Raw genomic sequence first — 23,822 nt, 5'->3', positions numbered from 1 at the left:
CCGCCAGCCTTGCCGGCTCCATAAGCTGCTGCAGCCTCCATCTTCCTGCAAGCCTCGTCCTCGGCGCGCGCGCCAGCGGCGGGAGGATGGGTGGGTGGGGGGACGGGTGCGCGCGCCAGGAACGCGCGGGCGGGTGGGGGCGCGCACGGGGAGCGCGCGCGCGCGCGGGGCGGGGGGGGCGCTCGGCGCTCGGCGGCCAGTGGACGCTCCCTGAGGCGGTGCCGGACAATCAGGGACGATGTGAGAGGAATTGTCCCAGTTCATCAAACACTTCAACTGGGACAACATCACCCAACAACTCAATATGTCCCACATCATAATCTTATAAATATATAGATAATTATATAATAATCTTATAAATATATATTCATAACATATATAAATATATAATAATATAATCTTGTAAATATATATTTACATTATATTATATATTATAAATATCTATTCACAAGATTATATTATATATATATTATGAATATATATTTACAAGATTATTATATTATATAATAATTTATATTTACAACAATATATATTTACAATATATAATATAATCCTGTAAATATATTTAATATATATATATACAAGGTTATTATATTATGTATTTATATATTATAAATATCTATTTCATATAATAATCTTGTAAAATATAATATAATGTAAATATATATTATATCATGTATTTACAATATATATAATATAATCCTTTAAATATATTTATAATATATAAATATATAATATAATAACCTTGCATTTATAATATATTATATATTATAAATATCTATTTACAAGATTATATTATATATTTATATATTATGAATATATATTTACAAGATTATTATATTATTATTTACAATGATATATATTTACAATATATATCTGTCTGTGTGGAGTTTGCACATTCTCCCCGTGTCAGTGTGGGTTTCCTCCGGGTGCTCCGGGTTCCTCCCACAGTCCAAAGATGTGCGGGTTAGGTTGATTGGCCAGGTTAAAAAAAAAATTGCCCCTTAGAGTCCTGAGATGCATAGGTTAGAGGGATTAGCGGGTAAAACATGTGGGGGTAGGGCCTGGGTGGGATTGTGGTCGGTGCAGACTTGATGGGCCGAATGGCCTCCTTCTGCACTGTAGGGTTTCTATGATTTCTATGATTCTATGATATAATATCCTGTAAATATATTGAATATATATATATACAAGATTATTATATTATATATTTATATATTATAAATATCTATTTCATATCATAATCTTGTAGATATTTATAATATATAAATATATAATATAATAATCTTGTATATATATATATTCAATATATTTACAGGATATTATATCATAGAATCATAGAAATATGTTATAAATATCTATTTCATATCATAATCTTGTAGATATTTATAACATATAAATACATAATATAATAATCTTGTAAATATATATATATATTATAAATATATTTACAAGATTATATATTTACAAGATTATTAAATTATATATTTATATATATTATAGATATATATTTACAAGATTACTTCCATAAAACTATAAGATGAAGGAGCAGAATTACGCCACTCAGTCCATCACGTCTGCTCCACCATCCAATCATTTGATTTTGATTTGATCTGATTTATTAGTCACATGTATTAGTATACAGTGAAAAGTATTGTTTCTTGCGCGCTATACAGACAAAGCATACCGTTCATAGAGAAGGAAACGAGAGGGTGCAGAATGTAGTGTCACAGTCATAGCTAGGGTGCAGAGAAAGATCAACTTAATGCAAGGTAGGTCCATTCAAAAGTCTGACGGCAGCAGGGAAGAAGCTGTTCTTGAGTCGGTTGGTCCGTGACCTCAGACTTTTGTATCTTTTTCCCAGCAGAAAAAGGCGGAAGCGAGAATGTCCGGGGTGCGTAGGGTCCCTAATTATGCTGGCTGCTTTGTCGAGGCAGCGGGAAGTGTAGACAGAGTCAATGGATGGGGGAGGCTGGTTTGTGTGATGGATTGGATTGATTATGATTGATATTTTTCTCATCCCCATTCTCCTGTTTTCTCCCCGTAACCCTTGATCCCCTTATTGATCAAAAGCCTTTCTATCTCTGTCTTAAAGAGACTCAATGACCTGGCCTCCACAGCCCTCTGTGACAATGAGTTCCACAGATTCACCACCCTCTGGCTGAAGAAATTCCTTCTCATCTCAGTTTTAAAGGAACGCCCCTTCACTCTGAGGTTGTGCTCTTGAGTTCCAGTCTCTCCCACTAGTGGAAACATTCTTTCTACGTCCACTCTATCCAGGCCTCTCATTATTCTGTAAGTTTCAATTAGATCCCCCCATATCCTTCTAAACTCCATCGAATACAGACCCAGACTCCTCAACCGCTCCTCATATGACAAATCCTTCATTCCTGGGATCATTCTTGTGAACCTCCTCTGGACTCCCTCTAAGGCCAGCACATCCTTCCTTAGGTATGGGGCCCAAAACTGCTCACAATATTCCAAATGGGTTCTGACCAGAGCTTTATACAGCCTCAGAGGTATTCTAGCCCTCTAGAAATGAATATTAACATTGAATTTACTTTCCTAATTGCCAACTGAACCTGCACATTAACCTTAAGAGAATCCTGAATCAGGACTCCCAGATCTCTTTGTCCTTCAGATTTCCGAAACCATTCCCCACTTAGAAAATAGTCTACGCCTCCATTCTTCCTACCAAAATGCATGAACAATAATATTTTAACATTATGCTTTATAACAATATCTAACATTATTTTTCAATATATTTGACTTTAAAAATTTTGTTTGAACATTGTTGTAATATTAAAGTTTTTAAGTTTATTCATTAGCGTCACAAGTAGGCTTACATTAACACTGCAATGAAGTTACTGTGAAAATCCCCCAGTCGCCACACTCTGGTGCCTGTTCGGGTACACTGAAGGAGAATTTAGCATGGCCTAAGCACCTAACCAGCACGTCTTTCAGACTGTGGGAGGAAATCGGAGCACCTGAAAAAAAACCCACGCAGGCACGAGGAGAATGTGCAAACTCACACAGACAGTGACCCAATCCGGGAATCGAATCCAGGTCCCTGGCACTGTGAGGCAGCAGTGCTAACCACTGTGCTATCCCATATAATATTAATGTCTGTTATAAGTAATGCTAACTATATTTAACATTAACATTATTGTAATATTACTATTTATGTTAAATAATGTTAACTATATTTCACATTAACATAGAAACTAGAAGGAGGAGTAGGCCATTCAGCCCATCGAGCCTGCTCCACCATTCAGTATGATCATGGCTAATCATCGAATTCAATATCCCGATCCCCCCTTCCCCTCCATATCGCTTGATCCCTTTAGCCCCAAGAGCTCTATCTAATTTCTTCTTGCACAGTGGGCGCAGTGGTTAGCACTGCTGCCTCATAGCGGCAGGGACCTGGATTCAATTCCCGGCTTGGGTCACTGACTGTGTGGATCTGCACATTCTCCCCGTGTCTGTGTGGGTTTCCTCTGGGTGCTCTGTTTTCCTCCCACAGTCTGAAAGACGTGCTGGTTAGGTGCATTGACCCGAACAGGTGCCGGAGTGTGTCGACTAGGGGAATTTCATAGTAACTTCATTGCAGTGTTAATGTAAGCCTTACTTATGACTAATAAATAAACTTTTTAACTTTTTACAGTTTGGCTGCAACTACTTTCTGTGGGAGTGAATTCCACACATTCACCACCCTCTGTGTGAAGAAATTTCTCCTCACCTCAGTCCTGAAAGCTTATCCTCAAACTATGACCCTTAGTTTTGGACTCCGACACATTAGGAACATTCTTTCTGAATCTACCCTTTGATTTGATTTGATTTATTATTGTCACATGTATTAACATATAGTGAGAAGTATTGTTTCTTGCGTGCTATACAGACAAAACATACCGTTCATAGAGAAGGAAACTAGAGAGTGCAGAATGTAGTGTTACAGTCATAGCTAGGGTGTAGAGAAAGATCAACTTAATACAAAATAAGTCCATTCAAAAGTCTGACAGCAGCAGGGAAGAAGCTGTTCTTGAGTCGGTTGGTACATGACCTCAGATTTTTGTATCTTTTTCCTGACAGAAGAAGGTGGAAGAGAGAATGTCCAGGGTGCGTGGGGTTCTTAATTATGCTGGCTGCTTTGCCGTGGCAGTGAGAAGTGTAGACAGAGTCAATGGATGGGAGGCTGGTTTGCGTGATGGATTGGGCTACATTCACCACCTTTTGCAGTTTCTTGCGGTCTTGGGCAGAGCAGGAGCCATACCAAGCTGTGATACAACCGGAAAGAATGCTTTCTATGGTGCATCTGTAAAGGTTGGTGAGAGTCGTAGCTGACATGCCAAATTTCCTTAGTCTTCTGAGAAAGTAGAGGCGTTGGTGGGCTTTCTTAACTATAGCATCGGCATGGGGGGACCAGGACAGGTTGTTGGTGATCTGAACACCTAAAAACTTGAAGCTCTCAACCCTTTCTACCTCGTCCCTGTTGATGTAGACAGGGACATGTTCTCCTTTACGCTTCCTGAAGTCGATGACAATCTTCTTCATTTTGTTGACATTGAGGAAGAGATTATTGTTGCTGCACCAGTTCACCAGATTCTCTGTCTCATTCCCGTACCCTGTCTAATCCTGTTGGGATTAAAAATATTGTTTAAATGTTATTGTAATATTAATGTATATTATCAGTAATGTCAACTATATTTAACTACATTATTGTAATTTTAAAAATTCATTTGTGGGCGTCGCTGGCTGGCCAGCATTTATTGCCCATCCCTAGTTGCCCAAGGGCAGTTGAGAGTCAACCACATTGCTGTGGCTCTGGAGTCACATGTAGGCCAGACCGGGTAAGGATGGCAGATTTCCTTCCCTAAAGGACATTGGTGAACCAGATGGGTTTTTCCGACAATGGTTTCATGGTCATCAGATATTATTTATTGTTTAAACATTATTGTAATATTATTGTAATAATGTCTATATTAAATAATGTCAATTATATTTTGATTTGATTTATTATTGTCACATATATTGGGATACAGTGAAAAGTATTGTTTCTTGCACTCTATACAGCCAAAGCATGCCGCTCATAGAGTACATAGGGGAGAAGGAAAGGAGAGGGTGCAGAATATAGTGTTACGATCATAGAATCATCGAAGTCCTCGAGTGCAGAAGGAGGCCGTTCGGCCCATCGGGCCTGCTCCGATAACAATCCCACCCAGGCCCTATCCCTATAACCTTGCTAACCCCCCTGACACTAAGGGGCAATTGAGCATGGCCAATCAACCTAACCCACACATCTTTGGACTGGGGGAGGAAACTGGTGCATCCAGAGGAAACCCACGCAGACACGGGGAGAACGTGCAGACTCCACACAGGCAGTGACCCGAGGCCGGAATTGAACTCGGATCTCTGGCACTGAGAGGCAACAGTGCTAACCACCGTGCCGCCATGCCGCCGTGCCATCCCTCGGTGGTGTAGCTAGGGTGTAGAGAAAGATCAACTTAAAATGAGGTAGGTCCATTCAAAAGTCTGATGGCAGCAGGGAAGAAGCTGTTCTTGAGTCGGTTGGTACGTGTCCTCAGACTTTTGTATCTTTTTCCTGAAGGAAGTATTATATTTTGCATTATCATTATTATTTAAACATTATTTTAATATGAATATATATATATATTAAATAATGCTGAATATATATTTAAGATATCACAATATTAATGGTTATTTTAAATAATGATAAATGTATATTTAAAATGTTAATATTAATGTTACACAATCTTGTAAATATATTTTAAAAGTATGAATATTCATGTTAATCTTATAAATGTATCAGAAAAGTTCATTTGCATATCAAGTAATCTTCTAAGTATATTAAAAACATAAATATGCCCTTATTAAATAATCCTTTAAATGTGTTTAAAATATCACAATGCATTCTAAATAGTCAGGTAAATATAATTAAAAATATCAATGTTCACATTTAATCTTGTGAATGTATCAAGAATATTAATTTGTATACCCAATAATCTTCTCAGTATATTAAAAGCATAACTATGAAATAATGATTTAAATATATTTTAAAATATTGGTTAAATAATCTTTTATATCAAAAACTTACATATTGCATGTTAAATAGGTGGCACGGTAGCACAGTGGTTAGCACTGCTGCCTCACAGCACCAGGGACCCGGGTTCGATTCCTGGCTTGGGTCACTGTCTGTGAGGAGTTTGCACGTTCTCCCCGTGTCTGCGTGGGTTTCCTCCGGATGCTCCGGTTTCCTCTCACAGTCCGAAAGACGTGCTGGTTAGGGTGCATTGACCTGAACAGGTGCCGGACTGTGGCGACTAGGGGAATTTCACAGTAACTTCATTGCAGCGTTAATGTAAGCCTAACTCATGACTAATAAATAATCTTTAACTTTAATTATCATGGAGATACATTTAACATATTACTGTGCATTCGAAATAATCTTGTAAATGTATTGAAAATATAATGAATAAAAATTAATGGTTATGTTAAATGTTTTGAGTTTGAATTAAATCCATCTATGAGATGTCATATTGTGAAGAATAAATGATTATTGACACATTACACAAAGTAACTGGTGATCAGAGGGAGAAAATATGACTATTTGTCATTGTATGAATGCCAAAATGAAATTAACTTCCTGTGTCTGCTCTCACAATATCTGGGCATAATCCCAAATATCACTGGGACATGGGCTTGGAGTATTACAGAATCATAGAATCCCTACAGTGCAGAAGGAGGCCATTCAGCCCATTGAGTCTGCACCGGCAACAATCCCACCCAGGCCCTATCCCCATAACCTCATGTATTTACCCTGCTAGTCCCCTGACACTAAGGAACAATTTAGCATGGCCAATCCACCTAACCTGCACATCTTGGGACACTAAGGGGCAATTTAGCATGGCCAATCCACCTAACCTGCACATCTTGGGACACTAAGGGGCAATTTAGCATGGCCAATCCACCTAACCTGCACATCTTGGGACACTAAGGGGCAATTTAGCATGGCCAATCCACCTAACCTGCACATCTTGGGACACTAAGGGGCAATTTAGCATGGCCAATCCACCTAACCTGCACATCTTGGGACACTAAGGGGCAATTTAGCATGGCCAATCCACCTAACCTGCACATCTTGGGACACTAAGGGGCAATTTAGCATGGCCAATCCACCTAACCTGCACATCTTGGGACACTAAGGGACAATTTAGCATGGCCAATCCACCTAACCTGCACATCTTTGTGGGAGGAAACCGGAGCACCCGGAGGAAACCCACGCAGACACAGGGAGAATGTGCAAACTCCACCCAGACAGTGACCCAAGCCGGGAATCGAACCCGGGTCCCTGGGGCTGTGAGGCAGCAGTGCTAACCCGCTGTGCCACTATACCAGGTCATTCAGGTTGACCATTGGATAGCTGACACGTACAGACCAGAAAGGTCATAGGTTCAATCCCTGATCTATCCCAAGTGGTGCTGGAGGGACAACGATTGATTCCCAGGTATTTAGGTTTACAAAGTTATGCCTGGTGATGTCAAACAGCTGCTGGTTCTCATTGTACCTACACGTGAATATGAGGTCTCAACTAGGCCACGTCTGCCTTCCCACCCAACAGGTAGCACCTCTGGCATTACTGAACTCCTTCAATAATGCTAAATAAATTTCAGACCAGTCAGTGAAGTGTAAAACCAGGCATCAGAAATATATATTTCCTTCCCTAAAAGGGCATTAGTGAACAATCGACAATGCTTTCATGGTCACTATTAAACTTTTAATTCCAGAATTTTACTGAACTCAAATTTCACCATCTGCCGTGGTGGGATTCGAACATAAGAACTAGGAGCAGGAGTAGGCCATCTGGCCCCTCGAGCCTGCTCCGCCATTCAATAAGATCATGGCTGATCTTTTTGTGGACTCAGCTCCACTTAGCTGCCCGCTCACCATAACCCTTAATTCCTTTACTGTTCAAAAGTATTGGGGCGGCACGGTGGCACAGTGGTTAGCACTACTGCCTCACAGCACCAGGGACCCGGGTTCAATTCCCGGCTTCGGTCACTGTCTGTGTGGAGTCTGCACGTTCTCCCTGTGTCTGCGTGGGTTTCCTCCGGGTGCTCCGGTTTCCTCCCACTGTCCAAAGATGTGCAGGTTAGGTGCATTGGCCGTGCTAAATTGCCCCTTAGTGTCAGGGGGGCTAGCTAGGGTAAATGCATGGGGTTATGGGGATAGGGCCTGGTTGGGATTGTTGTAGGTGCAGACTCGATGGGCCGAATGACCTCCTTCTGCACTGTAGGATTCTATGATCTGGTCTGAAAGGTTTGGATTGGATCTCTTCTTGGCACTGTTGCCTTATTGGTGGATGAGTCCTCCAATCCGAAGACAAGAGCTCCCAGCAGTCTAAGACATCTGCAAATGATGGATTTAAATCTCTATCTGTTGCCTTGCAGCACACAACCAGATAGTCGATGAAGGCAAGAGGTTTGGACACAGCCTCGCATCATGCAACGCTTTTGCTGGGAATTGCTTTAAACACAATATCATTCCCAATCTTTCCTTGATGATGGAGGTGTCCCTTTAATTGTCAATCATTTGTTGCCTTTTTATTCAATCCATAATTGGATCTTATCGCATTTCCTCATTAATAAAACAACAGCACTTCAACAGACTAGTGAAGGTCAGTCGTATCAAACAGTGAACAATGTGTTTGGTTGTTCTGAAACATATCAGGAACATCACAGGGTGAAAGTGCAACATCGAATTAAGGCAATGTGACCTTCTAACACAATCTAGAATTGAAGATTTAATTATAATACATCCCAATGGGAACTGGTTGACTTTGAGTGTCTGAGCGTGTGCGCAAGCATACACTTGCACACAAACCAGCCTCCCATCCATTGACTCTGTCTACGCAGTCCAAAGATGTGCGGGTTAGGTTGATTGGCCAGGTTAAAAATTGCCCCTTAGAGTCCTGAGATGCGTAGGTTAGAGGGATTAGCGGGTAAATATGTGGGGGTAGGGCCTGGGTGGGATTGTGGTCGGTGCAGACTCGATGGGCCGAATGGCCTCCTTCTGCACTGTAGGGTTTCTATGATTTCTATGACTTGCCGCTGCCTCGGCAAAGTAGCCAGCATAATCAAGGACCCCACGCACACCGGACATTCTCTCTCCCACCTTCTTCCGTCGGGAAAAAGATACAGAAGTCTGAGGTCACGTACCGACCGACTCAAGAACAGCTTCTTCCCTGCTGCTGTCAGACTTTTGAATGGATCTACCTCGCATTAAGCTGATCTTTCTCTACACCCTAGCTATGACTACATTCTGCACTCTCTCGTTTCCTTCTCTATGAACGGTATGCTTTGTCTATGTAACGCGCAAGAAACAATACTTTTCACTGTATGTTAATACATGTGACAATAATAAATCAAATCAAATCAAATGTAAGCATTACTGCATGCTTGTGCATGCAAGTGGGTGCAAAAATTTTTAAAAATTCATTCATGGGACATGGGCGTCGCTGGCTGGGCCGGCATTTATTGCCCATCCCTAGTTTCCCGAGGACAGTTGAGAGTCAACCACATTGCTGTGGCTCTAGAGTCACATGTAGGCCAGACCGGGTAAGGACGGCAGATTTCCTTCCCTAAAGGACATAAGTGAACCAGATGGGTTTTTCCAACAATCGACAATGGTTTCATGGTCATCAGTAGATTCTTAATTCCAGACATTTTTTATTGAATTCAAATTCCACCATCTGCCGCGGCGGGATTCGAACCCGGGTCCCCAGAACATTAGCTGAGTTTCTGGATTAATAGTCTAGTGATAATACCACGAGGCCATCACCTCCCCTTATGTAAGCATGAATGCATAACTCATTTGATTTGATTTATTGTCAAATATATTAGCATACAGAGAAAAATATTGTTTCTTGTGCGCTACACAGACAAAGCATACCGTTCACAGAGAAGGAAAGGAGAGAGTGCAGAATGTAGTGTTACAGTCAACTCAATGCAAGGTAGGTCCGTTCAAAAGTCTGATGGCAGCAGGGAAGAAGCTGTTCTTGAGTCGGTTGGTCCGTGACCTCAGACTTTTGTATCTTTTTCCCGATGGAAGAAGGTGGAAGAGAGAATGTCCGGGGTGCGTGGGGTCCTTGATCATGCTGGCTGCTTTTTCGAGGCAGCAGGAAGTGTGTGTGCATGTGTGAGTGTGCGTGTGAGTGCACGAGTGTGCGAACATATGTGTGCATGTGCGAATGTGTGTGAGTATAAGTTAAAGTTTATTTATAAGTGTCACAAGTAGACTTACATTAATGTTGCAATGAAGTTACTGTGAAAATCCCCTTGTCGCCACAATCCGTGTTCGGGTACACTGAGGAAGAATTTAGCACCTAACCAGTGTGTGTGTGTGTGAGTGTGAGTGTGTGTGTGTGTGCATAAGTGTGTGTGCATGAGAGTGTGTGTGTACGTGTGTGAGTGTGTGTGAGAGTGTGCGTGTGTGTGCATGTGTACATGTGCGTGTGAGTGTGTGCGTACGTATGTGAGTGTGTGTGTGAGTGTGTGTGTGAGTATGTGTGTGTGCGTGTGTGAGTGAGTGTGTGTGTGAGAGTGAGTGTGAGTGTGTGTGTGTGAGTGTATGTGTGTGTGTGAGTGTGTGTTTGAGTGTGAGTGCGTGAGAGTGAGAGTGTGTGTGAGTGCGTGAGTGTGAGTGTGAGTGTGTGAGCGTGTGTGAGCGTGTGAGTGTGTGTGAGTGTGTGTGTGTGAGTGTGAGCGTGTGAGTGTGTGTGTGAGTGTGTGTGTGTGTGTGTGCATTGGGGTGAAAGCCTTACTTGGTGCCATGTCTCCTTAAAATGAATTTGTTCTTCAGCCACCCCACCTCTCAAAAATGATCATTCTTCTGTCGCCATTTATCTGTGCCCCTTAGTGTCGGGGGGACGAGCAGGGTAAATACGTAGGGTGACGGGGATAGGGTCTGGGTGGGATTGTGGTCGGTGCAGGCCTGATGGGCCGAATGGCCTCCTTCTGCACTGTATGATTCATTCTATGATTCATTCTATGATTCTATTACTGCGCCTGCTATATTAACAATGGGCCGATACCTCAAACGTTCATCATTGGTGAACGGCGCTACAGGAATGCAAGTGGTCTCTTTTATGTAGTTATTTTTTTGAAACGTGTTTTCAATGGCTGTTAACACTTCACAAGGAAATCATGCGAAGGAGGCAGATTCTTTTCAGGGTAAAATCAAATTGTCGTAAAAATCCCCATGAACATTGTGCCGCTTCTCTGCTTTAGTTGATTTAATATTTCTATTTGAAAGCGTGTGCGTGTTTTCAATGACATCATTGGCAGAAATGCCTGGAAGCAATGTGAGATGGCCCTGCGTGCCTGCAGGCAGTTAAATTAAAATCTGCAGAATTGACCATTAATCTGAGCCGCTTCACTGATTATGTCATTTTCGATGGTGCATATATTAATTTATGTGTCCTGCATTATCAGCCTCTGTTACTCCTGAATGCCAGCGGAGCCCAGGAAAAGAACATTGCCTGCAGTGTGAAATAACCAAGCTTTCGAATCTCTCTGCTGGGGACTGATTTTGGTTCAGGGGTGCTGCGGTTCAGGGGTGCTGTGGTTCAGGGGTGCTGCACCTCAGGGAGGCTGTATTTGCCCCGGACAGGGGTGCAGGTTCACCAGAACGATACCGAGACTGCTGAGGCCGAAATTATGAGGACAGTGTGCACAGATCCGGGCTTGTTTTCGAACACGAGCTTGGGAGATTAAGAGGTGATCCAATCAAGTTGTTTACAATGATTAAAGGATATGACAGGGCAGATAGAGAGCAATCGTTTCCTCCGGTGGATCGAGTCCAGAACAAGTGGCCGTGATTAGATCTGGGGCCTTTCAGGGAGGATTCAGGGGCGGCGCGGTAGCGAAGGGGGTTAGCGCTGCTGCCTCACAGCGCCAGGGACCCGATCCAATTCCGGTCTCGGGTCACTGTCTGCGCGGAGTCTGCACGTTCTCCCTGTGTCTGCGGGGGCTTCCTCCGGGTGCTCCGGTTTCCTCCCACAGTCCAAAGATGTGTGGGCTGGGTTGATTGGCTAAATTGCTCCTCAGTGTCAGGGGGACTAGCTATTGCAGGTAAGAACCTGGTCATCAGGTGTGAGGCACTCTCAGTGTTGCCCTACGTGGCACAGACCTGACCCATTCCCCACTCCTGTTCTGTGGCAATCAACTGAGCTATTTTCCGCTTCATCTGGGGGTCAAAAATGGACTGCGTTCCATAGGGACATGATATACAAACCTCTAGATAAAGGGGGGAGTAAACATGTCCAACATCGCCCTCATCCTGATGGTAACATCAAACTGTGCATAGATCCGCGATATGCAATCACCAAGTGTCACTACGTATTGCGGTTCTACCTGTCCCAGTGTTGCGAAGGATGGGTCTGGGCACATTGCTACGGAACGCTCCAAGTGGTTAGACTGTGCCGTACTGCCTGTCCCTCATGGAAAGGTTTATGCAGAATAACATCTTTGACCACAAGTCCATCAGGCAGTGGTCTATACATAATGTCCTCAAGGCCCTGAGGGAAAAAGAGGATTCCATCGGATGGTTCCCTGAGCAGAATGTCAGAGTCATTTGGCAGAACACTTCAGTGCAACCTTCCATTTTTGACCGTGGTGGGAGGTGCGCTGTTGTGGGACCACAAGATCGACATGAGCAGCTGGAAAGTTCAGACCATCATTGAACTTTGTGTAAGGGCTGTAGTGTTCTTTCAGATATTTTATGAATGAAGTATATTTTGGCTAAGGTCAAGCGTAGGATTAAGTATGAGATCAAGTGTAATGTCTGTTCTTGTCAGGTTGGCACTAGTATGTCCCTTATGTAGGGACCATGCATTGATTTCAGTTTGAATTGTTTTTTGAAGTAAGCTGGTTTGGGAACCTGCCCTGTCCACTCTGCACATTATAGAAGTCATAGAAACCATAGTCTCCCACAGTACAGAAGGAGGACATTCAGCCCATCGAGTCTGCACCAACAACAATCCCACCGAGGCCCTATCATTGTAATCCCACATATTTACTCCACTAATCCCTCTAACCTATGCATCCCAGGACACTAAGAGACAATTTAGCATGGCCAATTAACCTAACCTACACATCTTTGGACCATGGGAGGAAATCGGAGCACCCGGAGGAAACCCATGCAGACACGGGGAGAACGTGCAAACTCCATACAGACAGTGACCCAAGGCTGGAATTGAACCCGGGTCCTTGCTGTGAGGCAGCAGTGCTAGTTATTCTGCCGCTGTGCGATATTAAACCAAGGACCCCCATTTGCCTACCCGGGGTAGACGTCCAAGATCCCGTGGCACTATTTCAAAGAAGAACAGGGGAGTTCTCATAAGAACATAAGAAATAGGAGCAGGAGTAGGCCATCTAGCCCCTCGAGCCTGCCCCGCCATTCAATAAGATCATGGCTGATCTGAAGTGGATCAGTTCCACTTACCCGCCTGATCCCTATAACCCCTAATTCCCTTACCGGTCAGGAATCCATCGATCCATGATTTAAACATATTCAACGAGGTAGCCTCCACCACTTCAGTGGGCAGAGAATTCCAAAGATTCACCACCCTCTGAGAGAAAAAGTTCCTCCTCAACTCTGTCCTAAACTGAACCCCCTTTATTTTGAGGCTGTGCCCTCTAGTTCTAGTTTCCTTTCTAAGTGGAAAGAATCTCTCCATCTCTACCCTATCCAGCCCCTTCATTATCTTATAGGTCTCTATAAGATCTCCCCTCAGCCTTCTAAATTCCAACGAATACAAACCCAATCTGCTCAGTCTCTCCTCATAATCAACACCCCTCATCTCTGGTATCAACCTGGTGAACCTTCTCTGCACTCCCTCCAAGGCCAATATATCCTTCCGCAAATAAGGGGACCAATACTGCACACAGTATTCCAGCTGCGGCCTCACCAATGCCCTGTACAGATGCAGCAAGACATCTCTGCTTTTATATTCTATCCCCCTTGCGATATAGGCCAACATCCCACTTGCCTTCTTGATCACCTGTTGCACCTGCAGACTGGGTTTTTGCATCTCATGCACAAGGACCCCCAGATCCCTTTGCACAGTAGCATGTTGTAATTTTTTTCCATTTAGATAATAATCCAGTTCTCGCCACTGCCCTGCCGATATTTATATCTCAATGAACATTACAAAAAACAAAGGATCTCAGTCATTACCGCTTTGCTTTGTGGGAGCTTGCTGTGCACACATTACAACAATGACAACACTTCAAAATTAGTTCATTGGCCGTAAAGCCCTTTGAGACTATTGATGGTCAATCATGAAAGGTGCTATATAAATGCAAATATTATTTTATTCTTTGAGATGGGGGTGAGGAGTGGGGTGGCTAGGGAAATATACCTCAACAGAAGAGAAAATTGACATTGGGTGGCACGGTGGCACAGTGGTTAGCACTGCTGCCTCACAGCGCCAGGGACCTGGGTTCAATTCCAGCCTCAGGTGACTGTGTGGAGTTTGCACACTCTCCCACATTTCAAACATTGTGCAGGTTAGGTGGTTTGGCCATGCTAAATTGCCCCTTAGTGTCTAAAGATGTGTAGGTTAGATGGATTGGCCATGCTAAATTGCCCCTTAGTGTCTAAAGATGTGCAAGTTAGATGGATTGGCCATGATAAATTGCCCCTTAGTGTCTAAAGATGTGCAGGTTAGGTGGATTGGCCATGCTAAATTGGCCCTTGGTGTCCAAATATGTGTTGGTTAGGTGGATTGGCTATGCTAAATTGCCCCTTAGTCTCTAAAGATGTATAGGTTAGATGGATTGGCCATGCTAAATTGCTCCTTAGTGTCCAAATATGGGCAGGTTAGGTGGATTGGTCATGCTAAATTGCCCCTTAGTGTCCAAATATGGGCAGGTTAGGTGGATTGGCCTTGCGAAAGAGAGCCAACCTGTGCCTCCAGCTTCTCTCAAACTTCTACCGGTACACAATAGAAAACATCTTGTTGAACTGCATTATGGTGTGGTGCGACAAGTCGCTCCATTTCTGACCGGAAAGCTTTGCAGCGGGTAGTCAAAACTGCCCAGTACATCATTGGCACCCAGCTACCAGCCATCACAAACACTGTCTGCGGAGATCTCTTAGCATCACAGAGAACCCACCTACCCCAGCCATAGACTGTTTGTCCCCTGCCATTGTTCAAGATTTTCTTACTGTTAATGTGCAGGTTCAGTCGACAGTTAGGAAGGCAAATGCAATGTTAGCATTCATGTCGAGAGAGCTAGAATACAAGAGCAGGGATGTACTTCTGAGGCTGTATAAGGCTCTGGTCAGACCCTATTTGGAGTATTGTGAGCAGTTTTGGACCCCATATCTAAGGAAGGATGTGCTGGCCGTGGAAAGGGTCCAGAGAAGATTCACAAGAATGATCCCTGGAATGAAGATCTTCTCATATGAGGAACGGTTGAGGACTCTGGGTCTGTCCTCGTTGGAGTTTAGAAGGATGAGGGGGGGATCTTATTGAAACTTGCAGGATACTGCGAGGCCTGGATAGAGTGGACGTGGAGAGGATGTTTCCACCAGTAGGAAAAACTAGAACAGAGGGCACAACCTTAGGCTAAAGGGACAATCCTTTAAAACAGAGATGAGGAGGAATTTCTTCAGCCAGAGAGTGGAGAATCTGTGGAACTTTTTGCTGCAGAATGCTGTGGAGGCCAGGTCACTGAGTGTCGTTAAGACAGAGATGGATAGATTAATAAGGGAATCAGGGGTTATGAGGAAAAGGCAGGAGAATAGGGATGAGAAAAATATAAGCCATGATTGAATGACGGAGCAGGCTCGATGGGCCGAGTGGCCTAATTCTGCTCCTATGTCTTGCAGGGTAAATAGTTGGGGTTACAAGATAAACGCAAAATACTGCGGATGCTGGAATCTGAAACAAAAACAGAAAAATGCTGGAAAATCTCAGCAGGTCTGCCAGCATCTGTGGAGAGAGAATAGAGCCAACGTTTCGAGTCTGGATGACCCTTCATCAGAGCTTACAGGGATAGAGTCTAGGTGGGATTGATGGGCTGAATAGCCTCTTTCTGCACTGTAGGGATTCTATGATTGTAAAAATAAAACAATCTCAGTGGTTAAAAGAACATTAGAGGGCCATCTTTGTAAAATTAGCAGGAAATTAATTAGATATAAATGTGAGGTTTTGGTCTACAGAGAGTTAAAGGAAGTGACACCATGTTTGAGGTGGAAAATATATTTTGAGGGATGGAAAAGTGCACTTTTTTAAAGAAAGGAAAGGAATTGTAAATTAAAGAGTATTTTTTATGATGGGATTAATTATTAAAAGTAAAGGAGGGGCTTTGTCGCCAGGAAGTGACGAGTTGCTCCCAGTATAAAAGGGGACCTCAGGACGCTTTGCGCCCTCTTTCAGGCCAACTTCAGAAATGGTAAGAGGTCTCTTTTAATCCGGTCAACATCACAGCCATCGGAGGGTGTGGCGACTTGCTGCAGCCATGTACATGTACAGATCCATCTTAACAATAGCATCGGTGTTGTATTGATCGATGATTTTGAGGATAATGTCGGAAAAGTGGTTAAAACACTTCTCGCCACTGAGCACAAAATGGCGACGGGCCGGCCGGCGGGCTCGGCTCAACGCCATCCGAGTGAAATCAGAGCCATCCTGCGCGATCGGGTCGCGATAAGGGCCCCTGTCGCTCTGGCGTTAGTCTAGTTTCGATTTTCCGCCGTTATTTCCTGAGTTTTATCTGGATCAAGTGTTTAAAACTGGTTGGTAGAAGTCGGAATTGCGCTCGATGCCGGTTCCCAAAATGGAGTCCCAGCTCCTGGAGAAGTGGGTCAGGCCCAGGGAGGGAGCAACTCCAGGGCCACATGTGAGTGACTGGAAGGAGCACAAATCCAGGCCTTTCCTGATGCTGTCCCAGTTGTAGTTTAATCTGCCGGCAGTATCAGGAATTAAACGTGCAAGGTGCTTGAGGATGGAGTATTGAAGGTCATTGCAATGTTACATCCAGATTTGTGGCTCTAAACTCTGCATTTCTCTTTTTAGACAGCATTATTTTTAAGAAATAATTATTTTGGGGGCCATTCCGCCCTCGGGTGAGTGGAGTTTCCACGTTCTGTGTGGGTTTCCTCCCACACGCCAAAGATGTGCAGGTTATAGAATCCCTACGATGCCGAACGAGGCCATTTGGCCCATTGAGCCTGCACTGACAATCCCACCCAGTCTCTATCCCTACACCCCCCACGCATTTATCCTTCGAGTTCCCCTCACACTTAAGGGGCAATTTAGCATAGCCAATCTACCTAACCCACACATTTTTGGGTTAGGTACGTTGGCCATGTTAAATTGCCCTTTAGTGTCAGGGGGACTAGCAGTATGAACACATGGGGTTACGGGGAATAGGGCCTGGGTGGGTTTGTTGTTGGTGCAGGCTGATGGGCTCAATGGCTTCCTGCACTGTGTGGCTTCTATTTCAACACTTTTCCAACTTGTGTCATGTTTGAAGATCCTTTGCTAAACTCTGAAATTCTGTTTTCCCTCCTGCAGTCTCACCGCAAGTTCTCAGCCCCTAGACATGGTTCTCTGGGCTTCTTGCCCCGCAAGAGGAGCAGCAGGCACAGGGGCAAGGTGAAGAGCTTCCCCAGGGATGATTCTTCAAAGCCCATCCATCTCACTGCCTTCCTCGGCTACAAGGCTGGCATGACCCACATTGTCCGTGAGGTTGACAGACCTGGTTCAAGTGAGTAATGTTTGAATTGACTAATGGGAATGCTATGTATGCAGGAAACTCGGATTACTGGTTTGATTTGAGTTTCACTTTTTTCTGGAACTGATTCACAATTACTTGAGTACCTGTTAGAAAGGTAGATTAACTTCCACCCAGTGTTGGTTGGTGTCAGAGTTGGATAGAAACAGAAGAGGAGCAAGCTCTTAGTTCCTTGAGCCTGCTCCACCATTCAATAAGATCATGGCTTTATCTGATCAGCATCAACTCCACTCCTGCTCTCCGTAACATTTGATTCGCTTGTAGGTCAAAGATACAAGGAGCTAAGCTGAATAAAGTTAGCAAGTAAGTAGGCTGTGCTTCTATGGCAAGTAACTAAAGCTTATGCCTTGAATAAGAAGTTTGGGCAATAATTTGGTTCCCAATGCTTATCTCAACTTTCCTTTAGAAACAACAAACCTGATGCCACTCGCCTGATGAAGGAGCAGCACTCCAAAAGTGCGTGATTCCAAATAAACCTGTTGGACTTTAACCTGGTGTTGAGGCTTCTTTTGTGCCCACCCCAGTCCAACGCTGGCATCTCCACATCATTCCTTTAGAAATGCACCTTTCACAACTTAAATAGCTAAATTGACTGGGTGTGAGCTATCTCTGGGTGAGGGGGTGCAAAATCTCTTGCCTTGACATGCTGGGGCAGCATGGTGGTTAGCACTGCTGCCTCACAGCGCCAGGGACCCAGCATGGGCCACGGTGTGGAGGCTGCAAGTTCTCCCCATGTCTGCGTGAATTTCCTCCACGTACCCCAGTCTCTCTCTCTCTCCCTCCCTCTCCCCCCCCCCCCCCCCCCCCCCCCCCCCCCGGGTATATTGACCATGCTAAATTCTCCCTCGGTGTACCCAAACAGGCGCTGGAGTGTGGCGACTGTGGGATTTTCAGTGTTGCAGTGTTAATGTAAGCCTACTTGTGACACTAATAAATGAACTTTAACGCTGGGCCTATGCTGGCTATGAGGTAGTCTCTCTCTCCCACAGTGGCTTCCTTCATGTTAGTGAGGCTGACAGAAAAGTTTGGGGAAACTGCCTCATTGGTTAATCTGAAGTTATAATCCTAGTTCTTCACAGTAATTGTCACCCCTCAAGTAATTTCTGATGCAAGATTGGTGGTTGGATGTGAGCAGCAATTTAGCGAATGAATTCCTGTTTGGGCAAAGCCTGTGCTGCATGATGATCTGTTTAACGGTAGCATTAGACTGGTTCTAGCAAGTGGAGAAACTACACGTGATGATATTCTCGACGGGCGGTCATAAGTGGTCACCTCTGGTGGTTTTTTTTGCTGAATGTCGAGGTTTCTGATTGTAGTGCAATAAAGACTAGACTTGCAAGGTGTGATAACTTTTTGGGATGATCGCAAGAGCAGTAGATGTCCCTGGGCCAGAACATACAGCCAAATACTAGCTCTTGATTATTGGAAAGGCCATCCAGTGGATAGACTTGGTCTGTCCGTTTGATTCTAATCCGTTCCAGTGTGTAAACCAGCCAGGCTGAAATTGTTGGGGATGGCTGCTCTTGTATTAAAACAAAAGATTTCTGGCAGCATCTTGTCGGTTGGTGATCTTTTGTTAAAATGTTGCATTGAAATTGTCGCTTATTTTCTGAATCTCCTGCAGAGGTGAACAAGAAGGAGGTGGTAGAGGCTGTGACAGTAATTGAAACTCCTCCAATGGTAATCGTTGGCCTTGTTGGATATATTGAGACTCCCCATGGTCTCCGTACCTTCAAGACCGTCTTTGCTGAGCACATGAGTGACGAATGCAAGCGACGCTTCTACAAGAACTGGTAAACATGTCCAAACAATTCCAGAATCTTTTTTTTTTTAAAAAACAACTTCACAAATATACGGAATGATAACCTGGATTCCATTGTCATCAGCTCCGCTCGACTCTGTCGATGAGCTTGGGCTCAGTTTGTTGGAGGAAAATGTCCTTTGATCCCAACAAAGAGCCGCCTTGTTTAGTGCTGGTTCCTTCCGCTCACTTTGTGTGATGAAGGATCGCACCAATGGTCTTCTGTCTCTTTGTAAAAGGTACAAATCCAAAAAGAAGGCTTTCACCAAATACTGCAAGAAATGGCAGGATGAGGACGGTAAGAAACAGTTGGAGAAGGACTTTAACAGCATGAAGAAGTACTGCCAGGTTATTCGCATCATTGCTCACACACAGGTAGGTAGCTATGCTGAATCCGCTTCAATAAGGTTTGGGTATTTGGTGAGTGTAGTAGCTCGCAGTTGTGTGGGGGGCAGGGTCTAACCTGATTTGCATTGCCCAGATTCAGTAGTGAGGCCAGTGAGCGGACACGGGGATTCCTTAAAGTGCAGTAATTACAGCACTGGAGGAAGTCATTGGTTCCACATCTTGTAGATGGTGCATGGAGTGCTGCTTTGTCTTCCAGTGCTGTCCAGGTTGAATTTTATGGCTGTGTCTAACTGAGAAAAATCTGTTGTGGAGCATCTTGGCACCAAGCCACTCCTGAGTAGATATTAGGACAGGTGCAGGTAGAAGGATAGTCTTTACAGGAGAGTTTTGGAGAGCTTGGGGGCCAAAGTCAGCTGAAGGCACAACTGCAGAAGTAATTGAAATTGAACATGCAAGAGGACTGTAGAAAACTGGAGATAGAAACCATAGAAACCCTACAGTGCAGAAGGAGGCCATTGGCCCATCGATTCTGCACCGACCACAATCCCACCCAGGCCCTGCTGATCCCTCTAACCTACACATCTCAGGACACTAAGGGACAATTTTTAGCATGGCCAATCAACCTAACCCGCACATCTTTAGACTGTGGGAGGAAACCGGAGCACAGGAGGAAACCCACGTAGACACGGGGAGAATGTGCAAACTCCACACAGACAGTGACCCAAGCCAGGAATCGAACCCAGGTCCCTGGAGCTGTGAAGCAGCAGTGCTAACCACTGTGCTACTGTGCCGCCCTGATGATCTGAAGGAGGATTGGAGGGTTTCATGTCTGCAGTAAGAGTCTTTCCCCCCTCGATGGGCTCTAATTTGTTAATTGGAATGCTTCCTCTCCGCAGATGCGCCTGCTCCCCTTGCGTCAGAAGAAGTCTCACATCATGGAAATCCAGCTGAACGGTGGCACCATCGCAGAGAAGGTTGATTGGGCGAGAGAGAAACTGGAACAGCAGGTTGCTATCAACTTGGTGTTCGGTCAGGATGAGATGATTGATGTCATTGGTGTAACTAAAGGCCATGGCTTCAAAGGTGTGGAGAACATATTCAGCTGTTTTAAAGGGTGGGAGGGAGGGGGGCTGGATCTTGATTAGTTGTAACCTTGTCTTCTGTATATGCTAAATGTCTCGTTTTACTTGTGGGGTTTTGGTCTGCATTACTCTTGGAGCATTCTGTGATGATGACGTGGAATACATGTTGGTCACAACATCTGACTCTGATGAAGAACTATTCCATGCTGCCTTCCTTCTGAGATCTCCTCCAGTGATGAATCAGTGAAGAATTGTGTTAGCACACTGGTGTTACAGCTGTTCCTTCTCTCCCCAGGGGTCACCAGCCGATGGCACACAAAGAAGCTGCCAAGGAAGACTCACAAGGGGCTGCGTAAAGTTGCCTGTATTGGAGCTTGGCATCCTGCTCGCGTGGCTTTCTCTGTTGCCCGTGCAGGTCAGAAGGGCTACCACCACCGCACTGAGATTAACAAGAAGGTAAGCACTGCAAAGGTGTGATTTGAAATGACTGGGACATTTGCCGTTGAGATGCGGATGTTGTTGGCAAGGTGTTTGTGCCAGGTTGCCCAGAACTGAATGCCAACATTGATCTGGAGTTTACACTTCAGCCCCAGGGTAGTACCCTTGCTGAAAGGATACTGATCTATCAAGGTCTTTGCGGTCAGCATTTTATAATCTGGCTTTCTGAATTCAAATTCTCAAATAGCCTATATTGAAGATGAGACTGCTGGGTTACTAGTCACACTACACCCTAGCAGCTGAAAGTGGGCATTAAAATGAACCAAGCTGCCGGTGTTCTTTGAATTGGCACTACATAATGGCTTTCGTACACCAGATTAATTATGTATTCAGATCTGCCTTGCCTGAGTGAGTACCTTCACCGTATCTCACTACTATCTTACCGTCTTTCTAGGGATGTGTACTAAAACAGTTCCCTTTCTGACTAGATCTACAGGATCGGAGCAGGTTACCAAACCAAGGATGGCAAATTGGTGAAGTCCAATGCTTCTACTGAGTATGACTTGACAGACAAGAGCATCAACCCCCTGGTGAGATTTCTGGAGCTGACTATCCCACGGCATTCCGCACCATCTGCTGTCGCTCTGTTAACTGGTGTTCTGTCTTTGACAGGGAGGATTCCCTCATTATGGTGAAGTGACCAATGACTTTGTGATGGTGAAGGGCTGCGTCATTGGTACCAAGAAGCGTGTGCTCACACTGCGCAAGGTGACCACTTTCACATTCTTTAATATCGTACATTCTCATTCCTGGTGATTTGATCTGCTCCCTCGTTGGCTGGGGGAGAATAGTGGCTATCTATCCCTGGGGGAATTTTCAGATGGGGGGGGTCACGTTCTGTTATCATTAAGCCATGGGTGAAACCAGAGATGCTCCGTTTTGGAGTTTCTGGTACAGAGCATTGAATTGTTTTCTTTGACCCTGCAGTCCATGTTGGTGCAGACCAACCGTCGTGCTGAAGAGAAGATTGACCTGAAGTTCATCGACACTTCATCCAAGTTTGGTCACGGCCGCTTCCAGACCATTGAGGAGAAGAAGGCATTTATGGTGAGTGGGTGATTTATTTGTAAATTGACCCATTATTATTCCCTAGATTGAGTCTTCATTGTAAGTTTACAAAACTATAAAGTGAAACTGCTGGTACGATAAATTGCTGTGAGCACGTTAATTCTTGTGAATGTCCAGCTCTCGAGGTTTGTCCTGACATTCATCTCATTGTTGCTTTCAGGGACCATTGAAGAAGGATCGAATTGCCAAGGAAGAGGCTGCATAAACCATGGACCAATTAGATCAATTGTGACATTGTTGCTGCAGTGTTCAATAAATTTTTTTTAAAAAAGGTTCCTGGCTCTTGATATTTTTTTTGCATGTGGCATCAACAATACCATGTATAACTGAGGTGAAGATGCTGGTGTTGGACTGAGGTGGGCACAGCAAGAAGTCTCTCAACACCAGGTTAAAGACCAACAGGTTTGTTTGGTATCACGAGCTTTTGGATCGCTGCCCCTTCATCAGGCGAGTCCTGATGAAGGAGCAGTGTTCCGAAAGTTTGCGATACCAAATAAAGCTGTTGGACTTTAACCTGGTGTTGAGACTTCGTACTGTATAACTGAAGCACAAGATTCTTATGCTCAATTCCTCATGAGGATAGCACTCCATTAGCTGCCTTAATGTGCTGTAGCTGCATACTAATCTTTTAGTTCATGCACTAGAACGCCTAGATCCCTCTGCATCTTGGAATTCTGTAGTTTTCCAAGTTTTTTAAAACTTGCTGCTAAAGTGAATTTTGCATTTTCCTACATTGTATCTGTCAGAATTTTTGTCCAGTCACTCAACCTACATATCATCTTCACAGCATACTTTACTGCCTATCTTTGTGTCTTCTGCAAATTTAGCTACCATACATTTTGCTCCCCTCATCTAAGTCACAAATTGATTAAATATGATTTTTCTTTCACTGGATAATGCTGACTCCTAACTCTAACCTCTAATCGATTCTAACACCTTTTCCATGACTGTCAGGCTAACTGACCTATAGTTTGCTGTTTTCTGCCTGTCCCTTTGAATAAGGGGGAATACCGTTACCACATTCCTGTCTGATGTTCATTTTCCAAAATTCCTCATTTATGGAAAGGTTACAATGTGTTGCATTAACCACCTTTTTATAAGGCCCGGATGAGGTCTGTCAGAAGCTGGATGCTTGTCAGCCTCCAGCTGTCCATTCGCTCAGTACTGCTTTGCCAATTATTGTAATTACAGGAAGTTACACTC

General features: G+C 44.2%; 1 protein-coding gene and 1 non-coding gene across 2 annotated transcripts; both read left to right on the top strand.

Annotated features, from left to right (window-relative positions):
• The first annotated feature begins 16,244 nt into the window (after window positions 1–16,244).
• rpl3 (ribosomal protein L3) lies at window positions 16,245–22,892 on the top strand. Its single transcript, XM_078206322.1, has 10 exons — window positions 16,245–16,478; window positions 17,603–17,795; window positions 19,447–19,615; window positions 19,863–19,998; window positions 20,868–21,054; window positions 21,349–21,509; window positions 21,980–22,081; window positions 22,164–22,259; window positions 22,479–22,598; window positions 22,780–22,892. The coding sequence occupies exons 1-10, from the start codon at window positions 16,476–16,478 to the stop codon at window positions 22,822–22,824; spliced, it is 1,212 nt and encodes a 403-aa protein (XP_078062448.1). The 5' UTR covers window positions 16,245–16,475; the 3' UTR covers window positions 22,825–22,892.
• Window positions 21,187–21,281, top strand: LOC144488279 (small nucleolar RNA U83B). Its single transcript, XR_013496549.1, has one exon. It is a non-coding gene; the product is annotated as a small nucleolar RNA U83B (small nucleolar RNA).
• Window positions 22,893–23,822: the final 930 nt, after the last annotated feature.

The sequence above is a fragment of the Mustelus asterias genome, unplaced genomic scaffold, assembly GCF_964213995.1.
Source record: "Mustelus asterias unplaced genomic scaffold, sMusAst1.hap1.1 HAP1_SCAFFOLD_1433, whole genome shotgun sequence".
Classification (NCBI taxonomy): Eukaryota; Metazoa; Chordata; class Chondrichthyes; order Carcharhiniformes; family Triakidae; genus Mustelus; species Mustelus asterias.
This window is presented reverse-complemented; position numbering and strand designations above follow the sequence as displayed.

Coding starts and splice junctions, on each gene's coding strand:
- rpl3 (XM_078206322.1), top strand. Junction 22,082..22,163: donor ACAAGAGCATCAACCCCCTG/GTGAGATTTCTG, acceptor TGTCTTTGACAG/GGAGGATTCCCTCATTATGG. Junction 22,260..22,478: donor GTGTGCTCACACTGCGCAAG/GTGACCACTTTC, acceptor TTGACCCTGCAG/TCCATGTTGGTGCAGACCAA.